Source organism: Amblyraja radiata, chromosome 17, assembly GCF_010909765.2.
Source record: "Amblyraja radiata isolate CabotCenter1 chromosome 17, sAmbRad1.1.pri, whole genome shotgun sequence".
NCBI classification, from domain to species: Eukaryota; Metazoa; Chordata; class Chondrichthyes; order Rajiformes; family Rajidae; genus Amblyraja; species Amblyraja radiata.
The window spans coordinates 33,948,168-33,975,468 of record NC_045972.1 but is presented as its reverse complement, the minus strand read 5'-3'; the positions used below and the strand labels follow the sequence as shown (position 1 = coordinate 33,975,468).

The following is a 27,301-nucleotide window of genomic DNA, read 5'->3' as shown; positions in this document are numbered from 1 at the left end:
TGTCACTGCAAATTATAATTGCAGTGATGGTATGATGGTTGGATAATGATTAATTTACTCCATCAGTATTCTGAAGGAGAGATTCAAAATATTTGATTATTTATCCATGGTTATTCCTTCTCCGAACATGTTTTCCATCAACATACAGAAAATTATGGTTTAATAAATTGGATAATTCTTGTAAGTATGTTGTGCTTGAGTTAGCCTTAAAAGCTATAAAAATGAATGGTAGCCTGCAGGAAAAAACGGTTTTAGTAGAGACATTTTAAAAGACATTTGGACAGAAACATGGTTGGGAAAGGGTTAGAGGCAGTGTGAACTGTCTGGGTGGCAGTGTGAACTGTGAAGAGGATGCTAGGAGGTTGCAGGGTGACCTGGACAGGTTGAGTGAGTGGGCAGATGCGTGGCAGATGCAGTATAATATAGATAAATGTGAGGTTATCCACTTTGGTGGCAAAAACAAGAGGGCAGATTATTATCTCAATGGGGTTAGGTTAGGTAAGGGGAAGGTACAGCGAGATCTGGGTGTCCTTGTACAGCGGTCACTGATAGTTGGCGTGCAGGTACAGCAGGCAGTGAAGAAAGCTAATGGAATGTTGGCCTTCATAACAAGAGGATTTCAGTATAGGAGTAGAGAGGTTCTTCTGCAGTTGTATAGGGATTGGTAAGACCACATCTGGAGTATTGCGTACAGTTTTGGTCTCCTAATTTGAGGAAGGACATCCTTGTGATTGAGGCAGTGCAGCGTAGGTTCACGAGATTGATTCCTAGGATGGCGGGACTGTCATATGAGGAAAGATTGAAAAGACTAGGCTTGTATTCACTGGAGTTTAGAAGGATGAGGGGGTTCTTATAGAAACATATAAAATTATAAAAGGACTGGACAAGCTAGATGCAGGAAAAATGTTCCCAATGTTGGGCGAGTCCAGAACCAGGGGCCACAGTCTTTGAATAAAGGGAAGGCCATTTAAGACTGAGGTGAGAAAAAAACATTTTCACCCAGAGAGTTGTGAATTTGTGGAATTCCCTGCCACAGAGGGCAGTGGAGGCCAAATCACTGGATGGATTTAAGAGAGAGTTTGATAGAGCTCTAGGGGCTAGTGCAATCAAGGGATATGGGGAGAAGGCAGGCACGGGTTATTGATTGGGGACGATCAGCCATGATCACAATGAATGGTTCGAAGGGCCAAATGACCTCCTCCTGCACCTATTTTCTATGTTTCTATGAATATGCGTCAAATGCAAGAAAATGGGACTTGCTTAGATTGGGCATCTTGGTCGGCATGGAAAAGTTGGACTGACGGGACTGCTTCCCGTCAGTCCAACTCTGTGGCTCGAGAAGAAACTAAGCACAGGCAGAGTAAAGAGCTATATAGGAAATAAATTGCTAAAAACTCTGGGGTTAGTTTCAGGCAAGAAACAGACATTCTCTGAAGAAAAAGGCTACTTTTTCTGAAGATCAAAAGAATCAGAATGGTTATAGGATAGAAGTCAATCATCCCAACGTTTATTAGTTACACCAGCACTTTGTGTTCTACACAAAATTCCAGCATCTGCAGTTCCTTTTGTCTCAAAGTTGTAATGAAGCTTTATACAACACTGGTTCTTCCTCAACTGCAATATAGTGTTCAGTTTGGGCACTACACAATATTTAATATGGATACAGAAGAGTTTTACCAAAATTATTTCAAATATGAAATATTTATGAAATATTAAGTCAAATATGAAATAATTTACTTAAGTTGATTGTCTGTAGAGATTGGCTGTTCTCTATACGTCAGAGGAGTTGCCTGGAAACCTTATAGATGTATTTCAAGCTATAAAAGATTAGGTAGTGATAAGGTTTTTCCATTAACATGAATATCAAGAACTAGGGTACACGGAATGAATGTCATTGGTACATGAACCAAAAATGACATGAGGGTAAATTTATTTCGGTTGCAAGTAGTTACGATCTGGAATAATAGTGAAGCTGGAACAATATTGAAGATGGATTCAATTGTTGTATCCAAAAAGGGACTGGAAAAGTATCTGAAAAACATTGCTGTGCTTTGGGGGTCTGTGGGGAGGTGGGACTCGCGCGCGCGTGTGTGCGTGCGCGTGTGTGCGCGTGTGTGTGCATGCGCGCGCGGCCGCCAATAAGTTCTGCCCCACCATATTTTGATAGCGATTTCCATGCCTGCCGCTGCCTTACCTATTCAACGTTCCTCTCCTCTTAGACATCTTGTCAAAATTGTTGGATCACCCCATTGATCTCCTCCATTGATTGGGGCTCCCTTATGTCATATCTTCCTTAAACGAATAATACAAATTCTCGTAGTAATGTTAAGACATAATTATCGTTACTCGGGAAGAAGCAATAAAGTTGTATGGTAAACTTCTTTCTCATTATGCCTGTCTATACAAGTAACATTATTTACACAAATGCACATGTATAGTTTGGCTTAGTGCTCTGAGATATCACTAAATGCCTTTGAAAAAAAGGTTGTACTTGCTAAACTCTATTCAGAGTAATAAGCAGGTAATCTAGGATTAAATTTAAATGTAGTGGTGACAGGCCATTTCAATATAGGAAAATGGTGCATGAGGTAAGATTTAATACTGAATTTTGCCAAAACGTAGATGTGTATTTGGGGAAATAATGTTGTTACTTATATAGACAGGCATAATAAAAAGGAATTCCACCATACAAATTTATTGCTTCTTCCCCAGTAACGACCATTATGTCTTAATACTGTATTTCCACTAGAATTTGTATTATTATGTTCATAAATTATAGGATCAGAATTAGGCAATTCGGCCCATCCATTCAATGATGGCTGATCTATTTTTCCCTCTCAACCCCATTCTCCTGCCTTCTCCCCATAACCCCTGACATCCATCCTTTTATTCTGAGCCTATGGCCTCAGGTCCTAGACCCTAGTCTCTCCCACTAGTGGAAACATCCTCTCTACATCCACTCTACCCAGGCCTTTCACTGTTCGACAAGTTTCAATGAGGTTCCTCATCATCCTTCTAAACTTCAGCGAGTACAGGCCCAGAGTAGTCAAACGCTCATCATATGTTAACCTACATGTAATCATCCCTGAGATCATTCTCGTAAACCTCCTCTGGACCCTCTCTAATGCTAGCATATCCTCCCATTTTGGGCTCAAAACTCCAAATACTCATAATGCTCCAAATGTGGTCTGACCAGTGCCTCAGTATTAGTACATTTAGTAATTTTACATTTATTAGTACATTTATTTATTATTCCATTCATTAGTACATTTTAAGGGAGATATAACATAAGGGAGGAAATGAAACCCCAATCAATGAAGAAAATAGATCGGGCAAGCCAAAACCTTGGCCTGGAAATCTTAGATAAGTTATTAAACTAGGATGCATGGATCTTTATGGTGTTAAAAGAGAGTTCTACTGAGGAACTAGTTTAAATTATTTTTTTATAAGGTCACCTGAAACCTTTCTGCTTAAGGGATCTTGCTGCACAGAAATTTGTTCATTCTATTGCTCCTTTAAATACTAAGATTGCACTTTGAAAGCAATTCATTGCATGTATACATTTTGGACAACCCTAAGGATGAGATAAAATAAAGTATAATTCTTATTTCTGCAATCAAAATTTCATAGATGAGAGCTCAGACCGACAGTGACGTTCAGATAAGTTGAAACTATAACTAGCAAAATTCAGTTTTAAATCTTACCTCATGCACCAGGTGTGAAAAATAATATTTGAATTTGACCAGAAGTAAATGAGAGTCTCTGAGTTCCTGCACAGAATATAAAAGTTTTGAAAGCTTCAATTTTACCTTGACTTGAGGAGAATTTCTGTTACTATTCACAAAGACATTGAGGTTACAGTAAGATAATAGTACATTTCAGAAAATCATATATTGACCATAGGAAGTGAAAAATAAATTAAGGACATCCAACAATAATCTGTTGAGTAAACCCATATCATACAGCAATATATTTTCAGGTATATCACCAGGGTGTGATTTTCTAAAGATCAATGCCTCTTTTCAAATGAAATGCATTTTTCTTAGCCTGGGTTGAATAATATGTACTTCTCATTATGGTGGATGATAGATATTACAAATGCAGCTATTACAAATGACAGTTGAGTAAATGATATTGGGGCATGATGGAGTCGCACACAAGAACGTAATGCAATACAGTAGGAATAAAGCAGAGAAAAACACTATATGTAAAACCTACTTCCACCTTTTAAGTATACTGGATTGAGACAGGATCAGCAGCTAAATTTGAGATTCCTAGGCTGAGAAATTTGAGAATAGGATTGGATTATGGAGAACAAGTAAGATGGGGGTTGTGCTGCCAGATGAGAGTAGCTGGAGGGAGATGACAAGAAAAAGGGAACATATAGATTGGTGAGGCTGCATTTATAGTATTGTGTTCAGTTCTGGGCACCATGCCATTGGAAAGATGTTGTCAAGCTGGAACGGTACAGAGAAAATTTACGAGGATGTTGCCAGGAGTAGAAAGTTTGAGCTATAGGGACTATACTCCTTGGAGCACAAGAGGATGAGGGGTGATCTTTAAGTGGTGTATAAAATCATGAGAGGAATAGATCGGGGAGATGCACAGTCTCTTGCCCACAGTAGGTGAATCGACGACCAGAGAACATAGGTTTAAGGTGAAATGGAAAATATTTAATAGGGATCTTAGGGGTGACTTTTTCATACAAAGGGTGGTGGGTGTATGGAACAAGGTGTCAGAGGAGGTAGTTGAGGAGGGACTATCCCAACGTTTAATAAACAGTTAGACAGGTACATGGATATGGACCAAATGTAGGCAGATGGGACTAATGTAGCTTGGACATGTTGGCCGGTGTGGGCAAGTTGAGCCAAAGGGCCTGTTTCCACAGCGTATCACTCTATGACTATGATTCTAAGCCTCTCTGCAAGAGAGATGAGAGGAGGCTGAGCTGCTGGGCTTGGGGTAGACGCCCTCAAATTGCAATCTGTTTGGGCTGAAATGGTCAGGGCTGGTTGGCTGATAGGCAACAGCTAGACTACTGGTGACTGACAGGAATGGACATAAGTATTATGCTCTACGGAACAACTGCCATTTATCTGGATGGTACTTCAGCAATTCTACTGATAGCTAGAGTTCAGATAAATGGACTGATATGAACCCCTGGAATTTTATTTGAAATGTATCCAGAATCACAAGAGAGATTCCCCTGCATCAATTAGGCCTTTGATGTACATTGGTGTGTTGCAATGAAAGCTTTGGAATTGGCCACCAGACCCTCCCCCCGTTGAGTACCACAGCTGCGCAAATGGAAATCACCACACATATGATTATTTTAAAGGATAGTGGCCAAATTTGTGTGCAAAGTCATTTTCCAATGTTGACACCAGACTCCACTATGCTCCTTGAATTTATGTGTTGGATTTCTGGCAGGTTGGATTTGTGTTATTTCCCCCAAGAACATAATTCTGTGCAAAAGAACATGCGCAATCTCGGTCTCCAGCACACTATGTTTTTACTCTGTAAACTAAATGTTGCCTCATTGTGTTCAGACCGCTCCTCTACCAGGCTCTGCATTATGAGATATCAATCTCAGTGCTGATTTCTCCAAATATAAGATCAGGACATAATGTTGCTTCATCTTGTGTGTGAGTGATTGGTGGTGGTCGGAGGGGCCGTAGGCGCAGATTGGCAGCCACGCTTCCGTCAGTCTGCCCCAGGGCAGCTGTGGCTACAGAAGTAGCTTACCACCACCGAGTGTGACTGAGGAGTGAATGAATAATGCGATGTAAAGTGCCTTGAGTATTAGAAAGGCGCTATATAAATCCCATCCATTATTATTATTATTATCTTCCATTTTCTCACTTTATAGCTGAGAAGATTCCAGTACTTTGGCAGAAAAATGAAAACGAAACTAAGGCTGAATGTCTAGAGGAGGGAATTGGTAAGTGTGTACTTATACCCTCAGCAAGCTGAATCAGAAGATTCTGAGTGAAAAGGGAAGAGATGCAGAAAACCCATCATTGAACATAATCCCAACCAGCAGCCTCAGTGGTACGTGTTCTCATCATGATTCGCATTTTCTTCACCAAGGGGAGGAATCATGTGCCAGTGCCGGTCCTATACAATACGTTACTCCCCTAAGAATAAAGGGGAGGCCATTTAAATCTGAGATGAGAAAAAACATTTTCACCCAGAGAGTTGTGAATTTGTGGAATTCTGCCACAGAAGGCAGTAAAGGCCAATTCACTGGATGAATTTAAAAGATAGTTAGATAGAGCTCTAGGGGCTAGCAGAATCAAGGGATATGGCAGGCACTGGTTACTGATTATGGATGATCAGCCATGAACGCCAATGAATGGCGGTGCTGGCTCGAAGGGCCAAATGGCCTCCTGCACCTATTTTCTATTACAAAATGCATGGAAATTTGATTTTGTGACAATAAAAGTTCTGTGAATATATTTTGTGTGAATTCATCATTGTATTTGCATGCGAGTTGTTACCATGGAGCTCTCCCACATGATAATTGTGTAATGGTGAGGAAAGACCTCAAAATGGTTGAGTACTAATTGATAGATTCTTCAAAGAGAGTAATTGAGTGCAATGGATTGAGCATTAGATAAATATTGTAATGCATTCAGTAGAGATGCAGCATTTGCTGACTAATATTACCAACTCATATTTTATGGAATCCTTTTCATGGATTGCTTTTCATTTCTTGAAATATCACCTGTCATTAACATCGGCAGCAACTTATAACCATATAATAATAATAACCATATAATAATTACAGCACGGAAACAGGCCATCTCGACCCCTCTAGTCCGTGCCGAACACATAATCTCCCCTAGTCCCATATACCTGCGCTCAGACCATAACCCTCCATTCCTTTCCCATCCATATAACTATCCAATTTATTTTTAAATGATAAAAACGAACCTGCCTCTACCACCTTCACTGGAAGCTCATTCCACACAGCTACCACTCTCTGAGTAAAGAAGTTCCCCCTCATGTTACCCCTAAACTTCAGTCCCTTAATTCTCAAGTCATGTCCCCTTGTTTGAATCTTCCCTACTCTCATGGGCACATATCTGAAGGCTCTTCTTACCTTCTGTGGCTTTAATATCTAACTCATCATGTCTTGGACTAATTATCAAAAAACACTCACTTGTATTTGCAACCATTGTTAAAAGTTTCAAAGCACATATTTACTTTTAAAATGGCTCCTACAAACATAATGCACCTCCTATTCAAGAAATCAGACTGCTGTTAAGCAGTGATGGCCATTTATGACACCAGGCTTCCAATGAAACTCACTGCCTGAAACATAATGAACAGGTGAATCAGAATTCCCCATACCCATTTTCAGGAAATTCAACAATTCTTAAGTAACAATTTAAGTCTAAAGAATTAAGTCTCATTTGTTAATTAGTGACTAATATTTATGTCGATTTTCTACTCCGTTCTCACTTTCTGCAATAGTTTTTGACTTTGTGCTGAAAATGGATGTCAGAGGGATCGGGAAGAACAAAGGAGAACCCGGCGTGGGGAACTGCCGTGAGGAGAGAAGGGGGAGGGGGGGAACAAGGATGGATCTGGCGTGGGATACTTTGTAACTTTGTCAGCATCCGTTCTTTAGTGACTATTTGCATACCTTCAGTATACAAGCAAATAATTTCACTGTGACTTGTCACATGTGGCAATAAAATATTCAAATCAATTGAATGCTTCAAATGCAATCTGAGAAAATGGCCCACAAGAGGTTACCAGTTAATATAGAAACCTTTTCCAAAACCACCTAATCGCATTCTGAAATGCCAAAGGTAAACATTTTCTTCAATTTAAACAGTATTTGGTAATTCCTCTTCACATAGGATGTTTTTGTGTGACTAGACACCCACCACCAATCTCGATAAAACCTCCGATCTCCAAATCGCATCAGCTCAGCAAGAAGGTTCAAAGTTGAGTGAAAGAAGCCATGGAAAAATATGATCCACATGAAGTGATTTGGTATCTGTGGAAGGATCCAAATGTCAATTAATATCCCTCAACTAACAAATGAGTAATTTTCACACTGTAGAGACAATTTTGGACCAGAATATATGATCCACCAACCAGTAGACAGAATTGTAACTGTCTACTGGTTGGTGGATCGTATATTCTGGTCCAAAATTGTAACTGTCTTATGTTTTTTTCCCTCAGAAGATGTGCCGAATGACTGAATTACTTCCAAGTTGGCATTCCTCTGACCACCTGCTCATTGGTTCCTTACCATGCCATTGGGAATATGTTATTTGCTCTTCATTGTGTATCAGTTGACCTCTGCTGGCACTGATCCACGAACTGCCAGGATTGCTTTGTCATGCATGCAGCGCTGAATGAACAGGGGATCCCCCTGGATGAGTAAGATACAGGAAAGGGCCAGACACATCAGAATCTTTACTGCAAAGCTTGATAAAGTGAGGTGTAATAGGTCAAGGCAAAGAGACTGGGCATGAATCAACACCGACTCAAATTCTGCAGATGAAGAGCAATTGGACTCAGTCATTTGGTTTCTATATCAGTTTTCCTTTAAAGTTTAGTTGTCAGTGGCATGAAGTGGGTGTGGGTTCCTACTGCTAGTATGATACCAATGACCAATGTAGCAATCTATAGACAAAATAGTATCCAAAAAATAGTGTTCATAAAATAACATAAATTGAGTTTCATTTGTTTTACTACTGTTCATTCTACTGAGTTGTGCAAAAACCAAGTTGTACAGATTTCTAAAATTATTTAAAGGCCTGCCATATTAAAATTTAATGAAATAAGAAAAATATTGATAAAGAATTACCTAATCAACTTTATTTTGAACTAGACCAGGTGTGGACCAATTGGGCCCGTCCCCCAAGACAATATTCCACCACTGACTCGTAGCCCTCAACTGCGCAGGCAGGGCAGAGGGGTTCCCGTTATGAAAGAGCTAATAGTCAAATCTAATATAGTTTTTAAAAAAGGAGTCGTTCTTCTACAAAAGCATGGTAACACAATATGGAGGACAGGTTGTCTTTTTAATAAAGACATTTAGATGGAATCCTGCGTAATAACATGTGCTTCTTTCAAGGCCATTAAGAAGCCAAGATTTAAAAATAGCTGACGCTCCGGAGATAAGCAATAACTTGTTATTGGATGAGCTTGATTTTGACCCAGCTTTTCCTATATTCTGAAAGGCAATAGAATCTTTCAATCATGCCATATTCAGGCTTGGTAGGAGTGTATTACTGATACGAAAAATATATAATTGTACAAAATTTCCTTTGTTCTGTGAGTGTAGCCCGAGATGCACTGAGCAATGTTTGTGCCCAATGTAGAACTTGCCACTCCCGTCTGATGAATCGATTAAAGATCGGCTTGGTTTACCTATAACCAGTTTGTTGTTGTCTGCTTTTAAAAAACAAACTTTGACATTTGTAATGCCAGAGATCCTCGTTGTGACACGAGTCATGGCAACCCTCCCGCAACTGCGCCTCACCATCCCCTTTTCCTACCCCTATCCTCCTCTATTCCCCCTCATCCCCAGCACTCCCTCCCCCTCCTCATCACCCTCCCTCCTCTTTCCACTCTCATCCTCCCCTCCCCCACTGCTTCCCTCACCTCTCCCTCGCCTTTCCGCTACCCTCAGTCACTCGTATCCTCCCTGCATAACCACTCTCCCCTCCCTACTCCCTTCCTCTCCCTCTATCTCCTTGCTCCCCCACTCCTCACCTTCCCCCTATCCCACTCTGCCATTCTCCCTCCTCGCCCGCCCCACTGCCCTCCTCTCCCTGTATACCCCACTCCCTACCTCCCCCACTCCTCCACCTTTATCCCCCCTCCTCCCACATTCTTCCTCCTCACCTCCCCCACTTACCCCTCCCACTCCCAATACTCCTCTCCCTCTATCCCCAAGCTCCGCTACTCCTCACCTCCCCCGTATTCCACCCCCCCCACAATGAAAATCGCGATGTTTTTTGTAAAATGAAACCTCCCCCCTATCCCACACCCCCCACAATGAAAATCGCGATTTTTCTTTAAAATAATCTAAACACAATGTTAGCTGTTAATGAAAATGGACGATTTTGATTAAAACGTTTATTTAATTATTTAATCGTGATTTTTTTTTTAATGCAAATGAGATTTGGGATCCCATTGTGCCAGGAGCACATGGGCACACAGACAGAATCACAAACAAGATGAGAGTTTTAGTAATATACTAGACCAAGGGGGACCCATGGGGGGGGGGGGGGGGGGGGAGGGAAGCGGCCTTCGGCCTTCGGCATCACACACACATAGAAGGCAAAAGCCTTCGGCGTCACACACACACCAACCACCCCCCCACACACACAATATCCCCCCTTGATATTATATTAATATTATTCATTCGCTCCTTTTACCCCATCCCCCGCCCTATCCACTCACGCATAACCCCCAACTGCGCAGGTGCGGCTAGAGAAGGGGGGGTGGAGAGGGAGGGGGAGAGGGGTAGAGAGGTAGAGGGAGGGGGAGGGGGGTAGTGATTGAGGGGTTGGGAGGGGGGGGGCGCGTCGTCACAGGGGAGGGCTGGTTCCCGAACACAATACTCCACCACTCACCCATGGGTCCCAATATTCACCACTCCCTAGAGGTGGGGCAGAGAGGGAGGGAGGGGGTAGAGTGGGAGGGAGGGTCAGAGAAGGGGGGGGCAGAGAGGGAAGGGGCAGAGAGGGAAGAGAGAGGGCCCCCTCTCCTCTCCCCCCTCTCCTCCCCTTCTCCTCCCCCTCTCCTCCCCCCCTCCTCCCCCCCTCTCCATCTCCCCCCTCTCAACCCCCTCACCCCCCTCCCTCCACCACCCCTGTCTCCCCACTCTCTCTTTCTCTGCCCGGGGAGGGGGTAGAGAGAGAGAGGGGGAGGGGGTAGAACAGAAGCCTCCCCACCAGGCGCCAGGCCCAAGCTAGGCAGTGGCCGGCGTGGACCAGAGCGAGGCACAAAGCGATCTGTGGGCGGTCAAAAGCAGCGGAGGGCCGGCCAATTGTGGCTTCCGCAAGGAGAAGCCCACCCACCAGCGTGACATACGATCGGGCGGGGGAGACAGAGAGAAGGTCATCCCCTGTGTAGGCCGCCACGGCCACTTTTCCATCGCGTTTCCCCGCGTCCGCGATAACGACTGCCGCCACCATGTTGTAGAACTTCAAGGAGCCCAGCAGAGCGCGCAGCACGACTTGCGCGCGTGTTTAGCGGCTTCAATCCAGAGCACTGGGGGGGGAGGGGGCGGCTGTGCCACGTAAATCACAGCTCGTGGAAAACAGTGCCCAGCAGGCTGCGCATTGAAAATTCTGCGCAGTTGGCCGCGAGGAGCAGAGGCATTGTGATGTCATCCAGCTCGCTTCAGCTCGTTAGATTTTAAAAAGATCTGATTGGTGAACAATTTTAATAAAAAACTCGGGAAATAATGAATCAAATATTCAGATGAGGCGATTTTTTAGATCATCAGGTAAATCTCGACCGGAATATGTAAAAATTTCACCATTAGTGTTCGAGATGTGAATCACAGAAAAACACACACACAAATACATCTACATCTACATCCAAGATCAGAGTTTTATATTATAATAGATACTAGACCAAGTGGGACCCGTTCCCCCAACTCAATATTCCACCACTCACCCGTTCCCCCAACACAATATTACACCATTCACCCATAGCCTTCAACTGCGCAGGCGCGGCTCATTTCCCCTCAACCCCCAGCACTCCCTCCCCCTCTCCCTCTTCTCCTTCCCCACTTCCTCCCTCCCTCTCCTTCTCCCTACACTCAGTCACTCCCTCCCTCCATAACCCCTCTCCCCTCCCCCTCCTCTCCATCTATCTCCCTTCTCCCCCACTTCTCACCTATCGCACTCCCCCACTAAACACAATGTTTAAATAACATTTCTCCTCTGCTCCCCACTCCCTCCCTCATGTTTCCCTCCCTCTCCTTTCCCCTTCCCTCAGTCGGCATTCCCCGGAGGCAATCAATCGGCCCCACGTGGGTGGGGGAGCAGCATTGGTGCTCCCCAGAGCCAATCAATGGACTATATGTTGGGGTTGGGGGCGCAAGCAAGCAACGCTTTAGCATTTTCAAAGCAAGCAAGCAACGCTTTAGCATTTTCAAAGCAAGCAACACTTTAGCATTTTCAAAGCAAGCAACACTTTTGCATTTTCAAACCAACAAACACTTTTGCATTTTCAAACCAACAAACACTTTTGCATTTTCAAACTGCATTTTCAAACTACATTTTCAAACCACATTAAGGGCACTCACAGTTTAGTAGACATGTTCAGTGTTATTCACAGCTCAGACTGAGAGACGTGACCCTCTCGCTCCTCCATCTTGCAGAGACTGACTGAGGCACTCAACACTTCCGGGTTTTATAGTCCCACCGGAAGGGGCGTGGTCTTCATGGCATGATTGATAGGAGAGAGAATCTCAACATTTTTTAATGTCAGTTGGAGCTGTTTTGGGACTGGCTGCGGGCTCCGTACGTGTGGCCCCGCAGCGTGTCCACCTCGGCCAGCATGCCCTTCTCGATCATCGTGGTGATGATGGAGGGGAGCAGCACTGCCCTGCATGCCGCCCGGGCCGCCTTCAGCAACACCAAAGCGCCGGCTCAGTCAGACCGCCTGCTCGCTCGCTGCAACACCAGCCTACCGACATCCTGACCGACCCCTCGCAGCATCCAGCGGTGGCCCGGCCACTCTCACCACCCACCGGCGGCCCGACCATTCTCATTATCCACCAGCGGCACGGCCACTCACACCATCCACCGGTGGCACGGCCACTCTCACCATCCAACGGCAGCCCGGCCAGTCTCACCATCTACCGGCCGCCCGGCCACTCCCACTATCCACCGGCGGTCCGGCCACTCTCATCATCCAACGGCGGCCCGGCCAGCCTCGCCATCTACCGGCCTCCCGGCCACTCTCACTAACCACCGGCCACCCGGCCACTCTCACTATCCACCGGCGGTCCAGCCACTCTCACCACCCATCGGCGGTCCGGCCACTCTCACCACCCACCGGTGGCCCAGCCACTCTCATGACCCACCGGTGGCCCGGCCACTCTCACCACCCACCGGCGGCCTGATGGCCCAACAGCCCGAACGATCCTCCGCAGCATCCATCGGCCTACCGACAAGCCCGACCGACAGACTGACTGACCGACCAACTGACCCTGACCCTAACCCTAGCTCTACATTTGTTATATATCATTTTTATTTAACAGTTCACATCATAACTTTATAAAGATAAATCAATTGGATAACAAAATGATCAGCAAGGTGAGCATTACCTTTATTCCTTGGAAACCTTGCTATTGTTTTGATGCAATGAGGAGGAAGCCATGATCCCAGGATCCTCGCTGCCTAGCGACCATAAAACAAATCGCGGGATTGGTCAATTTGCATCCGACCTCAATGTCAAATGTGCGTTGATTGGACAATCACTACTCAGTTTTTGTAATATTTTTTTTTAAATTGCAGATTTTGTTCTTGACGCGTTTCAGGTATGATTTATATAATATTTTTACACAATATGTTAAAAATTCAGGTAGTTCCGTGAGTTTGGTCACAAACTTGAACGAAAAAGCTCCTCGGCCCACAGCTTACGAGGGGAGGGCTGATTACATGTTAGTTATAGGTTAAGGGTCTATCCCACTTTCATGACCTAATTTGCGACCTCTGACGACCTTAAACGACCTAAAATAATCAAGGTCGCGGTAACATACGACCTCCTACGACTATGTGTACGACCTCCTACGACCTTCCACGACTACGTCTACGACCTCCCACGACTATGCTGAAGACCCCCACGACTATATTGAGGACCTCCCACGACCATGAAGAAGACCTCCTTCGACTATGTTGAAGACTGGCTTCGACCATGTACGTTTTACTGCTGTTTGCAGTACCCCTTTTGCTAGGCAGAAGGGGAAGAGCAAAGGTGAAGAGGAAGCACAAGAAGAGGTCTCAATGGGTGAATGGAGATGATGTGATGGACTGTCCCAGTACACCAGATGACTGGAAGAGAGTGGTGCTGGGCTTTGACAAAAGATGGAACTTTAAGCACACATGTGGGGCAGTGGATGGCAAGCATGTCATTCTTGTCCCTGTCCCTGTACCCCTCATTTTCCTTTTCGTACAGGATGGCATTCTGCTGGGACCATTCCTCAAGCCTCCCCCCTCCTGCTGCCTGGTGAAGGTGTAGGGTATAACCTTCCTCAGCCCTCCCTCACCACCAATGGGACATCTGCCTCTGATGCTGTGTCAGACACAGGAGAAAGGGCTGCTTTGCTGCCTTCAAATGAGGCAGTGAAGGATGGGGTGTGGGTGGGGACATACACTACCACCCTGGTCTCCTCCTCCAAAGGTCTCTCATGCAGGGCTACCTCCTCCTGCACTCCTGTGGCATCACCTCCTGCCACTCCTCATCTTGGGTGGGTAACACCTGCATGGCCATTTTTTTTTAAGGTTGTGCCCTCCCCCTGCGCTGCTGCCTTTTTGGTGTAATCGCTAAAACACAAGTCTCCTCTCCAAAAAACTATCCAGCTATGAATGAACATGCCTTGGAAACATAGAACATAGAAAATAGGTGCAGGAGTAGGCCATTCGGCCCTTCGAGCCATTCAATATGATCATGGCTGATCATCCAACTCAGTATCCTGTACCTGCTTTCTCTCCATACCCCCTGATCCCTTTAGCCACAAGGGCCGCATCTAACTCCCTCTTAAATATAGCCAATGAACTGGCCTCAACTACATTCTGTGGCAGAAAATTCCTGAGATTCACCACTCTGTGTAAATTTTTTTTCTCATCTCGCTCCTAAAAGATTTCCCCTTTATCCTTAAACTGTGACCCCTTGTTCTGGACTTCGAGTGACAGAGGTGGCGTTCTGCTATTTAAATAACCTTTTTTTTCTACTGACCTTTTTTTCACCCCGGAGCTATTACCTTCGACTACCTCCGACCACCTACGATTACCTACGACTAGCATCATGACCTACTACGACCTACCTACGAGTAAAAAGGGTCGATTTTTTCCATGCCAACCTTTTTTTTACTCATGGACATTTTTATCAGGCTAGAAAAAACGCCGCGACCTACTTGATGCCACGAGTGCCTACGACTAGCATCACGACCTACTACGACCTCCTATGACCTCGTGGCGACCATGCTGCAAGTAGGAGTCAAGGGCAAACTCAGCAGAGGTCGAGAATTACGCCGTGAAAGTGGGACAGGGGCTTTAATTTCTTCTCATTGTTGCTGCACTATATGTATTTGTTCTTCCTACAATTGTTTCACGTTACATCTGCAGGAAGTTGTAGAGCAAAAGCTGCCTCTGCAGTAACTGGTATGGTGCAATGCTCCTACATCACCATGTAAGGGAAACATTATATGAATTGTTCATGTTTAAATAAGGCCATTCCCATTGAAATTTGACACCATATTCAGTCACATCTGCAATTAGAGTAGAGTAAAGTTAAAGATTATAATTACGCTCATAACTGCGTCAATGTGTTTGGCTCTTTACAGGTTGGCGTTGGACCATTTCCCGTTTTCCCATTTGTGTAAGATAGGATGTTGACGCTCTCTATTCAAAGACAGCAAAATATATTTAATTCACCCTTGACTGAGAGAACCTGCCGGAATGATCAAATGGCATTACTATAGTTGCAGTCTTCCCCATGGTGCAGGATATCACTGATCATACACATCGCTTCACACATATTGCATATCCACTCTGCCTTACACCAGAACCTAAACAGATTTCATTCTCTCAATGTTCATGAAATGTAACTATAGATAGCAAATTATGCAGGTATCCTGAATACCTGAATACACACTGCTCACAACGTCTTAATTCTGCATAAACTGGTTATGTTTGTATTTGAGGTAGTAAACCACAGTGGCTTGAAGGTGTCAAGGACTATTCAGGGACAATGTGGCTCATGGCTTTGAGGGGAAAAAAAATGTGCAAAATTTGTTCAATGACAGATAGATGGCCCGTATAACGTAGCAGAGTGGACAGTCGACTTGTCGAAGTTTTTTCCTTACTTAGATACTCTGGAATAATTTAAAGGATGATTGTCTTGGTGATATACAGCCTTTTTATTGTGAAGTGCCAGTGGCATAATGAATTACAGGAAAAGGAACACGAGGAGGAGAATAAAGAAGAAGGAATGACTAAGTCTCGATGACGCCTTGCATCTTTGGTTGTTTATGAAGGATTCATCATTGCAATACCACCAAATGCAAACCCAATTCCCTATTCACATACCACCCTACACCAAATCCCTTTGTCACTGCCAATCACAAAGTCTATTTGATAAAAATATCAAAATAAGAATAACTGCAAACTCAACACTTTAGAGTAATATAATCACTTCTGTGCATTTTTTCAGTACCAGTTTTCTCTGAAGCTTTGCCTACCTTGGCACTGACTTTCAATGCAGAAGACTACATATTGATTTGAAGAACTACTTCAAGCAGCTGAAGTGTAGTGCATTATCACAGCATAAATAATATAGCTTTTAGTTGGCTGGCTGACTGGTAGGTTTGAATAAGAGCTCTTTGTAATTAGCTATCACATATGTACAGACCCGTACGAAGCTTTTCAAAAAGGGGGGTGGCATGAAAGAATTACAAAAAACGTAATGTGAAATAATGTGTGTGCTGCACACATCACGAGTGCGAAGCGTGAAGTCCCTCGATGCCGGGGTCCAGGGCCCGCCCCTGGCTCAGGGGTTTTAGATGCTCTCTGATGCATTCTGAGCCTTGTTTTGGAGCATTTTTGCACCAAATTTATGACCAATATTTCAGAAATTAACAGGAATCTGAGGTAGCTTTTTCACGCAAAGGGTGCTGGGTGTATGTAACGAGCTGCCAGAGGAGGTAGTTAAGGCTGGGACTATCCTAATGTTTAAGAGACATTTGGACACATACACGGATAGAACAGATTTAGATGGATATGGGCCAAACGCGTGTGAGTGGGACTAGTGTAGATGGGACATGTTGGTCCGTGTGGGCAAGTTGGGCTGAAGGGCCTGTTTCCACACTGCATCATTCTATGACTAAATAGTGAAGAAGAAAAATGCATGTAGATTAGTAGAGCAGATTTGAAAGAGGAGTGAAATGTAAAGGCAGAGAGAGGTTTATGGATGGAAAGGAACGTAGGAAAGGAGGGGGAAGTGGGCTTGGGCAGATGGGTGAAGGGAAAATAGTCACAAAGTGCTGGAGTAACTCAGCGTGTCAGGCAGCATCTGCGGAGAATATGAATAGGCGACGCTTCACAGAATGTTGGAGTAACTCAGCGAGTCAGGCAGCATCTGTGGAGAACATGGATAGGTGACATATCACAGAGTGCTGGAGTAACTCAGTGAGTCAGGCAGCATCTGTGGAGAACATGGATAGGTAACATGTCACAGAGTGCTGGAGTAACTCAGTGGGTCAGGCAGCATCTCTGGAGAAAAGGTAGATTATAGTTCGGGTCAAGACCGTTCTTCAGTAATATTCATGATGTGCCATGCATAGACATTCCTGAATGTTACCCAAACCATCGTGAGCTACTTTGTTACAGTGCTTGCCCTCTCCTATAACGTCTCTGCTGCCTTGGGTGATGCAGGACAGGACACAAGCTTTGGGAAATGGTGTTAAGCTGTTGCCGTCTGTCCCAACCTGGTAAAAACCTGGATGGAGTGGATTTGGAGAGGATGGTTCCACTAGTGGGAGAGTCTAGGACCAGTGGCCACAGCTTCAGAATTAAAATACATTCCTTTAGGAAGGAGATGAGCAGGAATTTCTTAAGTCAGAGGGTGGTGAACTGTGGAATTCATTGCCACAGACAGCTGTGGAGGTCAAGTCAATGGACATTTTTCAGGAGGAGATTGATAGATTCTTGATTGATAGGGGTGTCAGAGGTAATGGGGAGAAGGCAGGAGAATGGGTTTGAGAGGGAAAGATAGAGTCATAGGGTGATACAGTGTGGAAACAGGCCCTTCGGCCCAGCATGTCCCATCTGCACTAGTCCCACCTGCCCACGTTTGATCCATATCGCTCCGAACCTGTCCTATCCATGTACCTGTCTAACTGTTTCTTAAATGTCACAACTACCTCCTCTGGCAGCTTGTTCCATACACCTACCACCCTTTGTGTGAAAAACATACCCCTCAGATTCCTATTAAATCTTTTGCCCTTCACCTTAAACGTACGTCCTCTGCTCCTCGATTCACTTACTCTGGGCAAAAGGCTCAACCATATCTATTCAAATCATGATTTTATACACCTCTATTAGATCATCCCTCAGCCTCCTGTGCTCCATGAAATAGAATCCCAGCCTACTCAACCTCTCCCTATAGCTCTGGCCCTCTAGTCCTGGCAACATCCTCATAAATCTTCACTGTACCCTTTCCAGTTTGATGACATCTTTCCTATAACATGGTGCCCAGAACTGAACACAATACTCTGAATGCGGCCTCACCAACTTCTTAAGCAACTGCAACATGACCTCCCAACTTCTATACTCACCCGACCCGCTGAGTTACTCCAGCACTCTGAAACGTCACAGAACAGGGCAAGATTAGCAAATTTGCTGATGATACAGAAGTGAGTGGTTTTGCAGATAGTGAAGATGGTTGTGAAAGATTGCAGCAGGATCTGGATCAATTAGCCAGGTGGGCAGAGGAATGGTTGATGGTTGCATGGTTCCTTGAAGGTCGTGTCACAGGTATATCAGGTGGTCAAAAAGTATTTTGGCACTTTGGCCCTCATCAGTCAGAGTATTGAGTATAGAAGTTGGGAGGTCATGTTGCAGTTGCATAAGACGTTGGTGAGACCGCATTTAGAATATTGTGTTCAGTTCTGGGCACCATGTTATAGGAAAGATGTCCATCCTGGATCCCCATCCTGGATCAGTCCATAGAAACATAGAAACATAGAAATTAGGTGCAGGAGTAGGCCATTCGGCCCTTCGAGCCTGCACCGCCATTCAATATGATCATGGCTGATCATCCAACTCAGTATCCCGTACCTGCCTTCTCTCCATACCCTCTGATCCCCTTAGCCACAAGGGCCACATCTAACTCCCTCTTAAATATAGCCAATGAACTGGCCTCGACTACCCTCTGTGGCAGGGAGTTCCAGAGATTCACCACTCTCTGTGTGAAAAAAGTTCTTCTCATCTCGGTTTTAAAGGATTTCCCCCTTATCCTTAAGCTGTGACCCCTTGTCCTGGACTTCCCCAACATCGGGAGCAATCTTCCTGCATCTAGCCTGTCCAACCCCTTAAGAATTTTGTAAGTTTCTATAAGATCCCCTCTCAATCGCCTAAATTCTAGAGAGTATAAACTAAGTCTATCCAGTCTTTCTTCATAAGACAGTCCTGACATCCCAGGAATCAGTCTGGTGAACCTTCTCTGCACTCCCTCTATGGCAATAATGTCCTTCCTCAGATTTGGAGACCAAAACTGTACGCAATACTCCAGGTGTGGTCTCACCAAGACCCTGTACAACTGCAGTAGAACCTCGCTGCTCCTATACTCAAATCCTTTTGCTATGAAAGCTAACATACCATTCGCTTTCTTCACTGCCTGCTGCACCTGCATGCCCACTTTCAATGACTGGTGTACCATGACCCCCAGGTCTCGCTGCATCTCCCCTTTTCCTAGTCGGCCACCATTTAGATAATAGTCTGCTTTCCTCACATTTATCCACATTATACTGCATCTGCCAAACATTTGCCCACTCACCCAGCCTATCCAAGTCACCTTGCAGTCTCCTAGCATCCTCCTCACAGCTAACACTGCCCCCCAGCTTAGTGTCATCCGCAAACTTGGAGATATTGCCTTCAATTCCCTCATCCAGATCATTGATATATATTGTAAATAGCTGGGGTCCCAGCACTGAGCCTTGCGGTACCCCACTAGTCACTGCCTGCCATTGTGAAAAGGACCCGTTTACTCCTACTCTTTGCTTCCTGTTTGCCAGCCAGTTCTCTATCCACATCAATACTGAACCCCCAATGCCGTGTGCTTTAAGTTTGTAAACTAATCTCTTATGTGGGACCTTGTCGAAAGCCTTCTGGAAGTCCAGATACACCACATCCACTGGTTCTCCCCTATCCACGCTACTAGTTACATCCTCGAAAAATTCTATAAGATTCGTCAGACATGATTTACCTTTTGTAAATCCATGCTGACTTTGTCCAATGATTTCACCACTTTCCAAATGTGCTGCTATCCCATCTTTAATAACTGACTCTAGCAGTTTCCCCACTACCGATGTTAGACTAACTGGTCTGTAATTCCCCGTTTTCTCTCTCCCTCCCTTCTTAAAAAGTGGGGTTACGTTTGCTACCCGCCAATCCTCAGGAACTACTCCAGAATCTAAAGAGTTTTGAAAGATTATTACTAATGCATCCACTATTTCTGGAGCTACTTCCTTAAGTACTCTGGGATGCAGCCTATCTGGCCCTGGGGATTTATCGGCCTTTAATCCATTTAATTTACCCAACACCACTTCCCGGCTAACCTGGATTTCACTCAATTCCTCCAACTCCTTTGACCCGCGGTCCCCTGCTATTTCCGGCAGATTATTTATGTCTTCCTTAGTGAAGACGGAACCAAAGTAGTTATTCAATTGGTCCGCCATATCCTTGTTCCCCATGATCAACTCACCCGTTTCTGACTGCAAGGGACCTACATTTGTTTTAACTAATCAGGGTTTTGTCATCCACAAACTTGAGAAGCTTGACAGAGGTGTCTGTGGAGGTGCAGTCATTGGGTGTGAAGTGGTGATTGGAGTGGAGTGGTGATTGGAGTGGGGTGGGTGTAGAAGGGCCCAGTCTTTGCAGACTGAGGTCAGGCTGTGAGTGGGTGTGAAGTGGTTGGGTGGGGTGGGAAAGGTTCCACTCTTTTCATACTGGAGTCTTGCCTTAAGTAGGTGTGAAGTGGTGAATGGGAAGGAGAGGGTGCTGGGTCCATTCTTTGCAGACTGGGGTCTGGGTGTGTTTGTTGGGGAGGGGGTTTCAGGGTTACGTTTCTGATTTTTAAGCCTGCAGTAATACTCATTCAGGTTCTTCGTCAGCTGACGATTGTCCAAAGAGCGGGGGGCTTTCCTCTTATAGCTGGTGATTTCTTGCATGCCCTTCCAAACTGAAGAAGAATCACTAGCTGAGAACTTGCTCCTCAACTTCTCAGAGTATCTTTCCTTGGCAGCTCTGATTCCTCTTCTCAGCGCTTTATCGATTAGGCTATCTTTTAACTCTTTAACAATTAGGTTATCGGCTTGACGCATATTTGCCCCCAGCACTCCCCCCGATCTCAAAATGGAAATGTTACATCTGTATATAATGATCCCATTAAAATGTGTATTTATGTCATAAACTATGGAATTCATATTTTTCAGTATTGTTATCAAGGAAAAGAAAGCTGTTCCAATTGTTTGATATTATTTGATATTGTTTAATATTATTCATATGGAGGAGAAAATATAATAGCTCTAAAACCTACCTTAATTTTGCAATCTCACTCAAGATAATTCCCCTTTCCCTCTCCCCTCCCTCTCTCTCTCCTCTCCCTTCCCCTCTATCTCTCCCCCTCCCCCCTCCCCCCTCTCACATCCCCCCTCTTTCTTGCGGCTGGGGGGGGGGGCGAAGATGAAGGTGGCGCGGGCCCAGCGGGCGGGGGGAATGAATGTGGCGTGGGCCCCGTGAGGGTGGCGGGGGCCCAGTGGGCGGGGGGAATGAATGTGGCGTGGGCCCAGCGGGGGTCAGCGAGGGTGGCGTGGACCCAGCGGGTGTGGCGTGGGCCCATCAGGGGTGGCGTGAGCCCAGCGAGGGTGGCGTGGGCTCAGCGGGGGTGGCATGAGCCCAGCGGGGGTGGCATGGGCCCAGCGGGGGTCAGCGGGGGTGGTGTGGGGGGAAGATGGCTTGGGCCCCGGCGGCAGAGGGAGGCGAGGGGAGCGGGCTCCGCCGCAGCGGCGACTGGTGTTGGGGTTACAGCCGTTGGGTTCAGATTCAGCCACTCCCGCCCGGGGACGAGAGAACAGAGAACTGGCCGTTTCCAAAGTGGAAACATTGATTTAAAAAAAAAAAATCTCGATTTTTTTTTCCGATTTTCTTTTTTTTTTTGGGTGACTTTTTTCTTAAGGGAAAAAAAGGGGGGTGCGGTCGCACCCAGCGCACCCCCCTTCGGACGGCCATGATGTGCATGAAAAGATGATCAGAAAACTGAACAAAGCCTAATGCAAAGTCTTCTACACACTTTTTTATGGAATGTATACTTTTTGACATGATTTCCAAGTTTTTAATAACATAGCAGTCTCCATTAAACATCTCTTCACACTATTGCTGAATTAAACTTTTGTCAATTGGGGAATATAGTGAGCATCGTCAAATCCATATTGGATGATAACTGTCATAGATTAAGCATTAGTGAATTGCTGTCATGCAGCTTCTACATGACATGACATGGTGTAGTAAGTGAATAACGAATAACAGTCATGGAATTTGTTTTGTCCTGGATGGTATGGAGTTAGTGTTATTATAGCTACACTCCTTCAGGTCAGTGAAATGCATTCCAATACACATCTTAAGGGCCTGTCCCACTTACGCGACTTTTTCAGCGACTGCCGGCACCCGCCACAGGTTGTTGCAGGTTGCCGAAAATGTTCAACATGTTGAAAATTCAGCAGTGACCAGAAAGACACTATGACTCTTTGGGCGACTGAGGAGATTACTCACGACCATACAGGCGACACCCTGGCGACATGTCGCGAGGTGAAGCCTATATGGTCATGAGTAGTCACCCAAAGAGTCGCACCTTTTTCTGGTCGCCACGATTTGTCGAAAATTTTCGGCGACCTGCTGCAACTATGACGGGTGCCGGCAAGTCACCGAAAATATCGTGTTTGTGGGACAGGCCCATAATTTGCAGAAGGTGGAAAGGCAATAGAGGGTCAAGGGGTAAGTCATTTTCTATAGAATACTCAGCATAACCTGTTCTTGGAATCACATTGCTTATGTCCAGTTAAGTTTTTGGTCAATGTTGAAATTTAGTGACAACAGTAAAGCTTAATGCAAGAGTGGTGTTTACACTCTCTGCTGATGACAGACATTCATGTACATGTGTATGAACAGCATAAATATTACTTATCGCTTTGGGCATGGACTGCTTCATTATTTGTGAATGAAGTTGAATATTATGTGACAATCAGCAAAACAAAACACTTTGAATCTTACTTCGAAGAAGCAGGAGAAGATGACTAGACTTACAACACTGCTAAGTAACTTCAACAAAGGATACTCAGATTACTTGCTTCCAAAACCCACCAAAACCACCTATTTTATGCTAGGATTGACACCAGCGCTTGTACAACTATCTCCCAGGATACTTTGAAATAAATTTAACTAATATCCTGGCTTTCCACAGCTATCTGCTCCTAATGCTTTTGAGTGTGTGTCTGGGAGATCTTCTGAGCCCTTTACTCCTTAATACAGAACATACAGTGCAGCAACAAACACCTTGAATGTCTATGCTTTCACATATTGGACCACAATTCAATGTTTCCATGCCATATGCCATCCTGTTGTGTTGCCCCCATCTACTCCAACTGGTACTAAACACTCATTTATCTGCTGCAATACATTTACCGAACACCATAATCTACAGGTGCCAATTTAAATATATATGTTTGTGCATTGCCTTGTGCAACCTCTGCCTGCACTAAACTGCTTTCAAGTATGGCACTAGAAGCATCAGTCAATTTTCAGAATAAATTATGTTGGTTAAAGCATAAGTATTGGCCATCACACCAGAGATATCATGTACAGGTATCATGTATCATCTTAGCTATCCTAAGAAATCATATGTATAAATTCATTTGCAGGATAAATGACTCTAAAAATGTAATTATTGTGGCCTTGTCAAACATACGGTTTGGCACTACACGCTGCGAATCCCAGTTGTACAGACAGTATCGCTGTCTCATTGTAGGACATTGATCATTCTTTTTTTATTCTGGATTTTAATTCATGTATTGTGTTTTTTTTTAATATATAATTTATGATGCTTTTGTAAGTGATATACTAAGATTTTATATGTATTTTATGATTTTTAATATGCAATGTATTCTTATGTAATGTTGTCCCTTGTACCTTGAGTCCGAAATAAAGTTTATTATTATTATTATTATTATAAGATTCCCTTTCACCATTCTGAATTCCGTTGAATCCAAGCCCTGTCGACTCAAAACAGGAACATATCTAAATTACCTGATGCTCTCATGAGCAGATTTTTGGTTTTGACTACCTGTCAAGGTAGCTGTACATAGAGACACCCTGTGGCAAATTCTTAAAGTGTATGGCATCCCAGAGGCTTTCATCAACATCTTCAAGAACCTTTACGAGGGATCCAGTTGTTGCGTCAAGGTTGACTCAGGAAACGCAGAATTCTTTGACATTGTCACAGGGGTGACAAGGTTGCCTTCTATCCTCCATACTGTTTATTGTCACGATCGACTATGTCATGCGGAAGACAATGAACAAACCTGACTTTGGAATACCATGGAGAACAGGAAGATGCCTCACGGACCTAGATTTTGTCGATGACATTGCACTACTAGCAGAGTCGAGACACACCCTTCAAGAGATGACAACCACTCTGGAGGAGAATGCATCAAAGGATGGATTAAAGATCAGCTACCAGAAGACTAAGACCATGCAGACTGGAAACCAGCAGCCAATAGACCCTGATAATCAATGGGGACCTGTGGAAAATGCCACAAGATTTACCTATCTTGGCATCATGTTCACAGCAGATGGAGATGTAGATGTCGACATCAACTCCCAAATTGGTAAAGCTGCATCAGTCTTCAGAAGAATGCAGCCAATATGGTCCTAGTGACAGGATATTCAATAAAAGTCAAGCTCTTCCAGTCCGTAGTCCTCCCTACAGCCCTCTATGCCAGTGAGACATGGGAAATCAATGTGAAGATGAAAAAGAAATTGGATGCATTCCAACAACGCTACTTGAGGAAGATCCTGAAGACTAGCTACAGAAACCACATCACAAACGAGGTTATCCACCGGGAAACTGCAACAAAGCCTCTCAGCCAGGACATAGAGGTATGCAGGATGAAATTTGCAGGACATGTACTCAGAATATCTCCAGAACGTGCACCTAAGATAGCAATGACATGGCAACCTGACGGAAAAGGAAAAGAGGCCGAGCAAAACTCACATGGAGGCGAACGTTCCAGAAGGATTTGGAAGCCCGGGACGCTAACCTATCGAGGAACACGTCGCACATGACCGAACAGACACGGCGAAAGCTTGCTGCCCAATGCACTCAACAGTGTGGGAGGAACTAAGTCTGTCAAGATAGATGATAAATAGTTTTCTGCATTTCTCCGCTTAGACCAGGTCTCAAACCAACATTTAACTTTGTTTAATAAGCTAGTTGTGCCCAGATGATTTTTTTCACCTTTTATGGGTCATTTTGATACATTCAAATAAATATAATTGCCCTCACTATGATTGGTTAGATTTGTTGGACATTTGGGAGTGCCAAAATTGAAAATACTCTAGTTTTCTCCATAATTGATCATTTTCTTCTCACTCACTTACTTACTCATCAATTAATTCACTGAGCTGCACAATATTATAGACAGTAGTATTACAAATGAGATTAAACTTCTTAAAATCATTATAGTTTAGCTGTCCACTATAAAATGTAAATATTTATACTGATTAGCATCATAATGTCTCATATTTACATTTCAAACATTATAGAAAAAAAATATTTCACTGTACCTAGGTACATGTAACAATAAAGTATCATTGAATTGAATAATTGAATCATTGAATTGCCTCGGTTACAAATATAAGCACAATTGATTAAGGATGACGTTACTCACCGCTATCAGAAACAGCTGGTGAACCATTACAGTCAGCTTCATCTCCTGAAATTAGTTTAAATACAAAGTTAATTAAAAATTAAGTTAATCAAATAATTTTAAAAGTACAAAAGCAAATTTGAAAGGCTTACTCACAAGAAACGGCATCATTTGATGTTGAGTCACTGGTAAAACCCACTAGATAAAAATAAATATTTTTTATAATTGTTGTCAGATAAAACTATAGAAGCATAGCATTGTTAATGTTCGTAAAATTTAGCAATATTAAATACTATATATAAATATATATATTGTAGCATGACGATAATCCCAAAATGAAGGCGAGATGCCAGGTGTTTCGGGCGGTATTTTAATCGCTGTCTTTCTCCTGAACAGACGAGTCTGCAAGAGGGAGGTTGCACCGAAACCCCTGCCCTTTATCCCTGTAGCTAAGGGCCGCCCCCGGACTCATCCATTCCCATGCCGAGGGGTTCGATAGTGGAAATGGCCCGACCCTTGGGAGCCGCCACAGGACCCCCACCACCCCCAGAACCGGAGGTACGAAACACACCGGCGGGCGTTCAACCCGACGGGACCACGTATGGTAGTCGGCCGACGGAGGGGCTGGCGGAGGCACAGGTGGAGGGACAGGTGGAGGGAGCCACGAAGGGGGGCGACCTCGCGGCCAAGGCTTGGCAACCAGCACCGGCTAGTCAATGTCCAAATGTGCTGGCTTTAACCGGTCAATCGACACGGCCTCGGGCCGGCCCCCCATGTCCAACACAAGGGTTGCCTGTCTGTGATCCAGCACCCGGAACGGGCCCTCAAACGGCCTCTGGTGCGGCGTCCGGTGGGCATCACGGTGCAGGAACACAAAGGGGCAGTCCCAGAGGGCCGATGGCACGTGCGGGTGGGACGTTGGCACGGGCGTGAGCCTGCCAATTCGCTCAAGAATGCGCTGTAGAGTGGATGAGGGCATTCCCTGCTGCCCCGGCGCTGACGGCACAAACTCCCCGGGCACCGTGAGTGGCGACCCGTAAACGTGCTTTGCTGAGGATGAGGCCAAGTCCTCTTTAGGCGCAGTTCGGATTCCCATCAAGACCCCGGCAGTTCGTCCATCCAGTCCGGGCCGGAGTCGCGCCTTCAGCGCTGCCTTGAGCTGCCGGTGGAACCTCTCCACCAGGCCGTTTGCCTGCGGGTGACAGGCCGTGGTGTGGGGCAACCGCACACCCAACAAGTGAGCCATGGCCGACCACAGCTCAGAGGTGAACTGTGGCTCCCGGTCCGAGGAGATGTCCACCAGCACCCCAAAGCGAGCAATCCAGTGCGCACCCAACAAGCGGTCCACCATCGTGAGGAGATGGGTGATGCCCTGGGATGGTGGGAGAG

General features: G+C 44.8%; 1 protein-coding gene across 1 annotated transcript in view; it reads right to left on the bottom strand.

The window, feature by feature from the left end:
- Positions 1–27,301, bottom strand: part of LOC116982911 (diacylglycerol O-acyltransferase 1-like) — a 79,275-nt gene that overhangs the window by 17,545 nt on the left and 34,429 nt on the right. Inside the window, exons 8-11 of the mRNA XM_033036464.1 lie at positions 26,069–26,110; positions 25,934–25,978; positions 7,899–8,011; positions 3,705–3,770 (exon numbers count right to left, since the gene is read on the bottom strand). Coding sequence (XP_032892355.1) covers positions 3,705–3,770; positions 7,899–8,011; positions 25,934–25,978; positions 26,069–26,110 — 266 coding nt within the window. The remainder of the gene's footprint in view (positions 1–3,704; positions 3,771–7,898; positions 8,012–25,933; positions 25,979–26,068; positions 26,111–27,301) is intronic.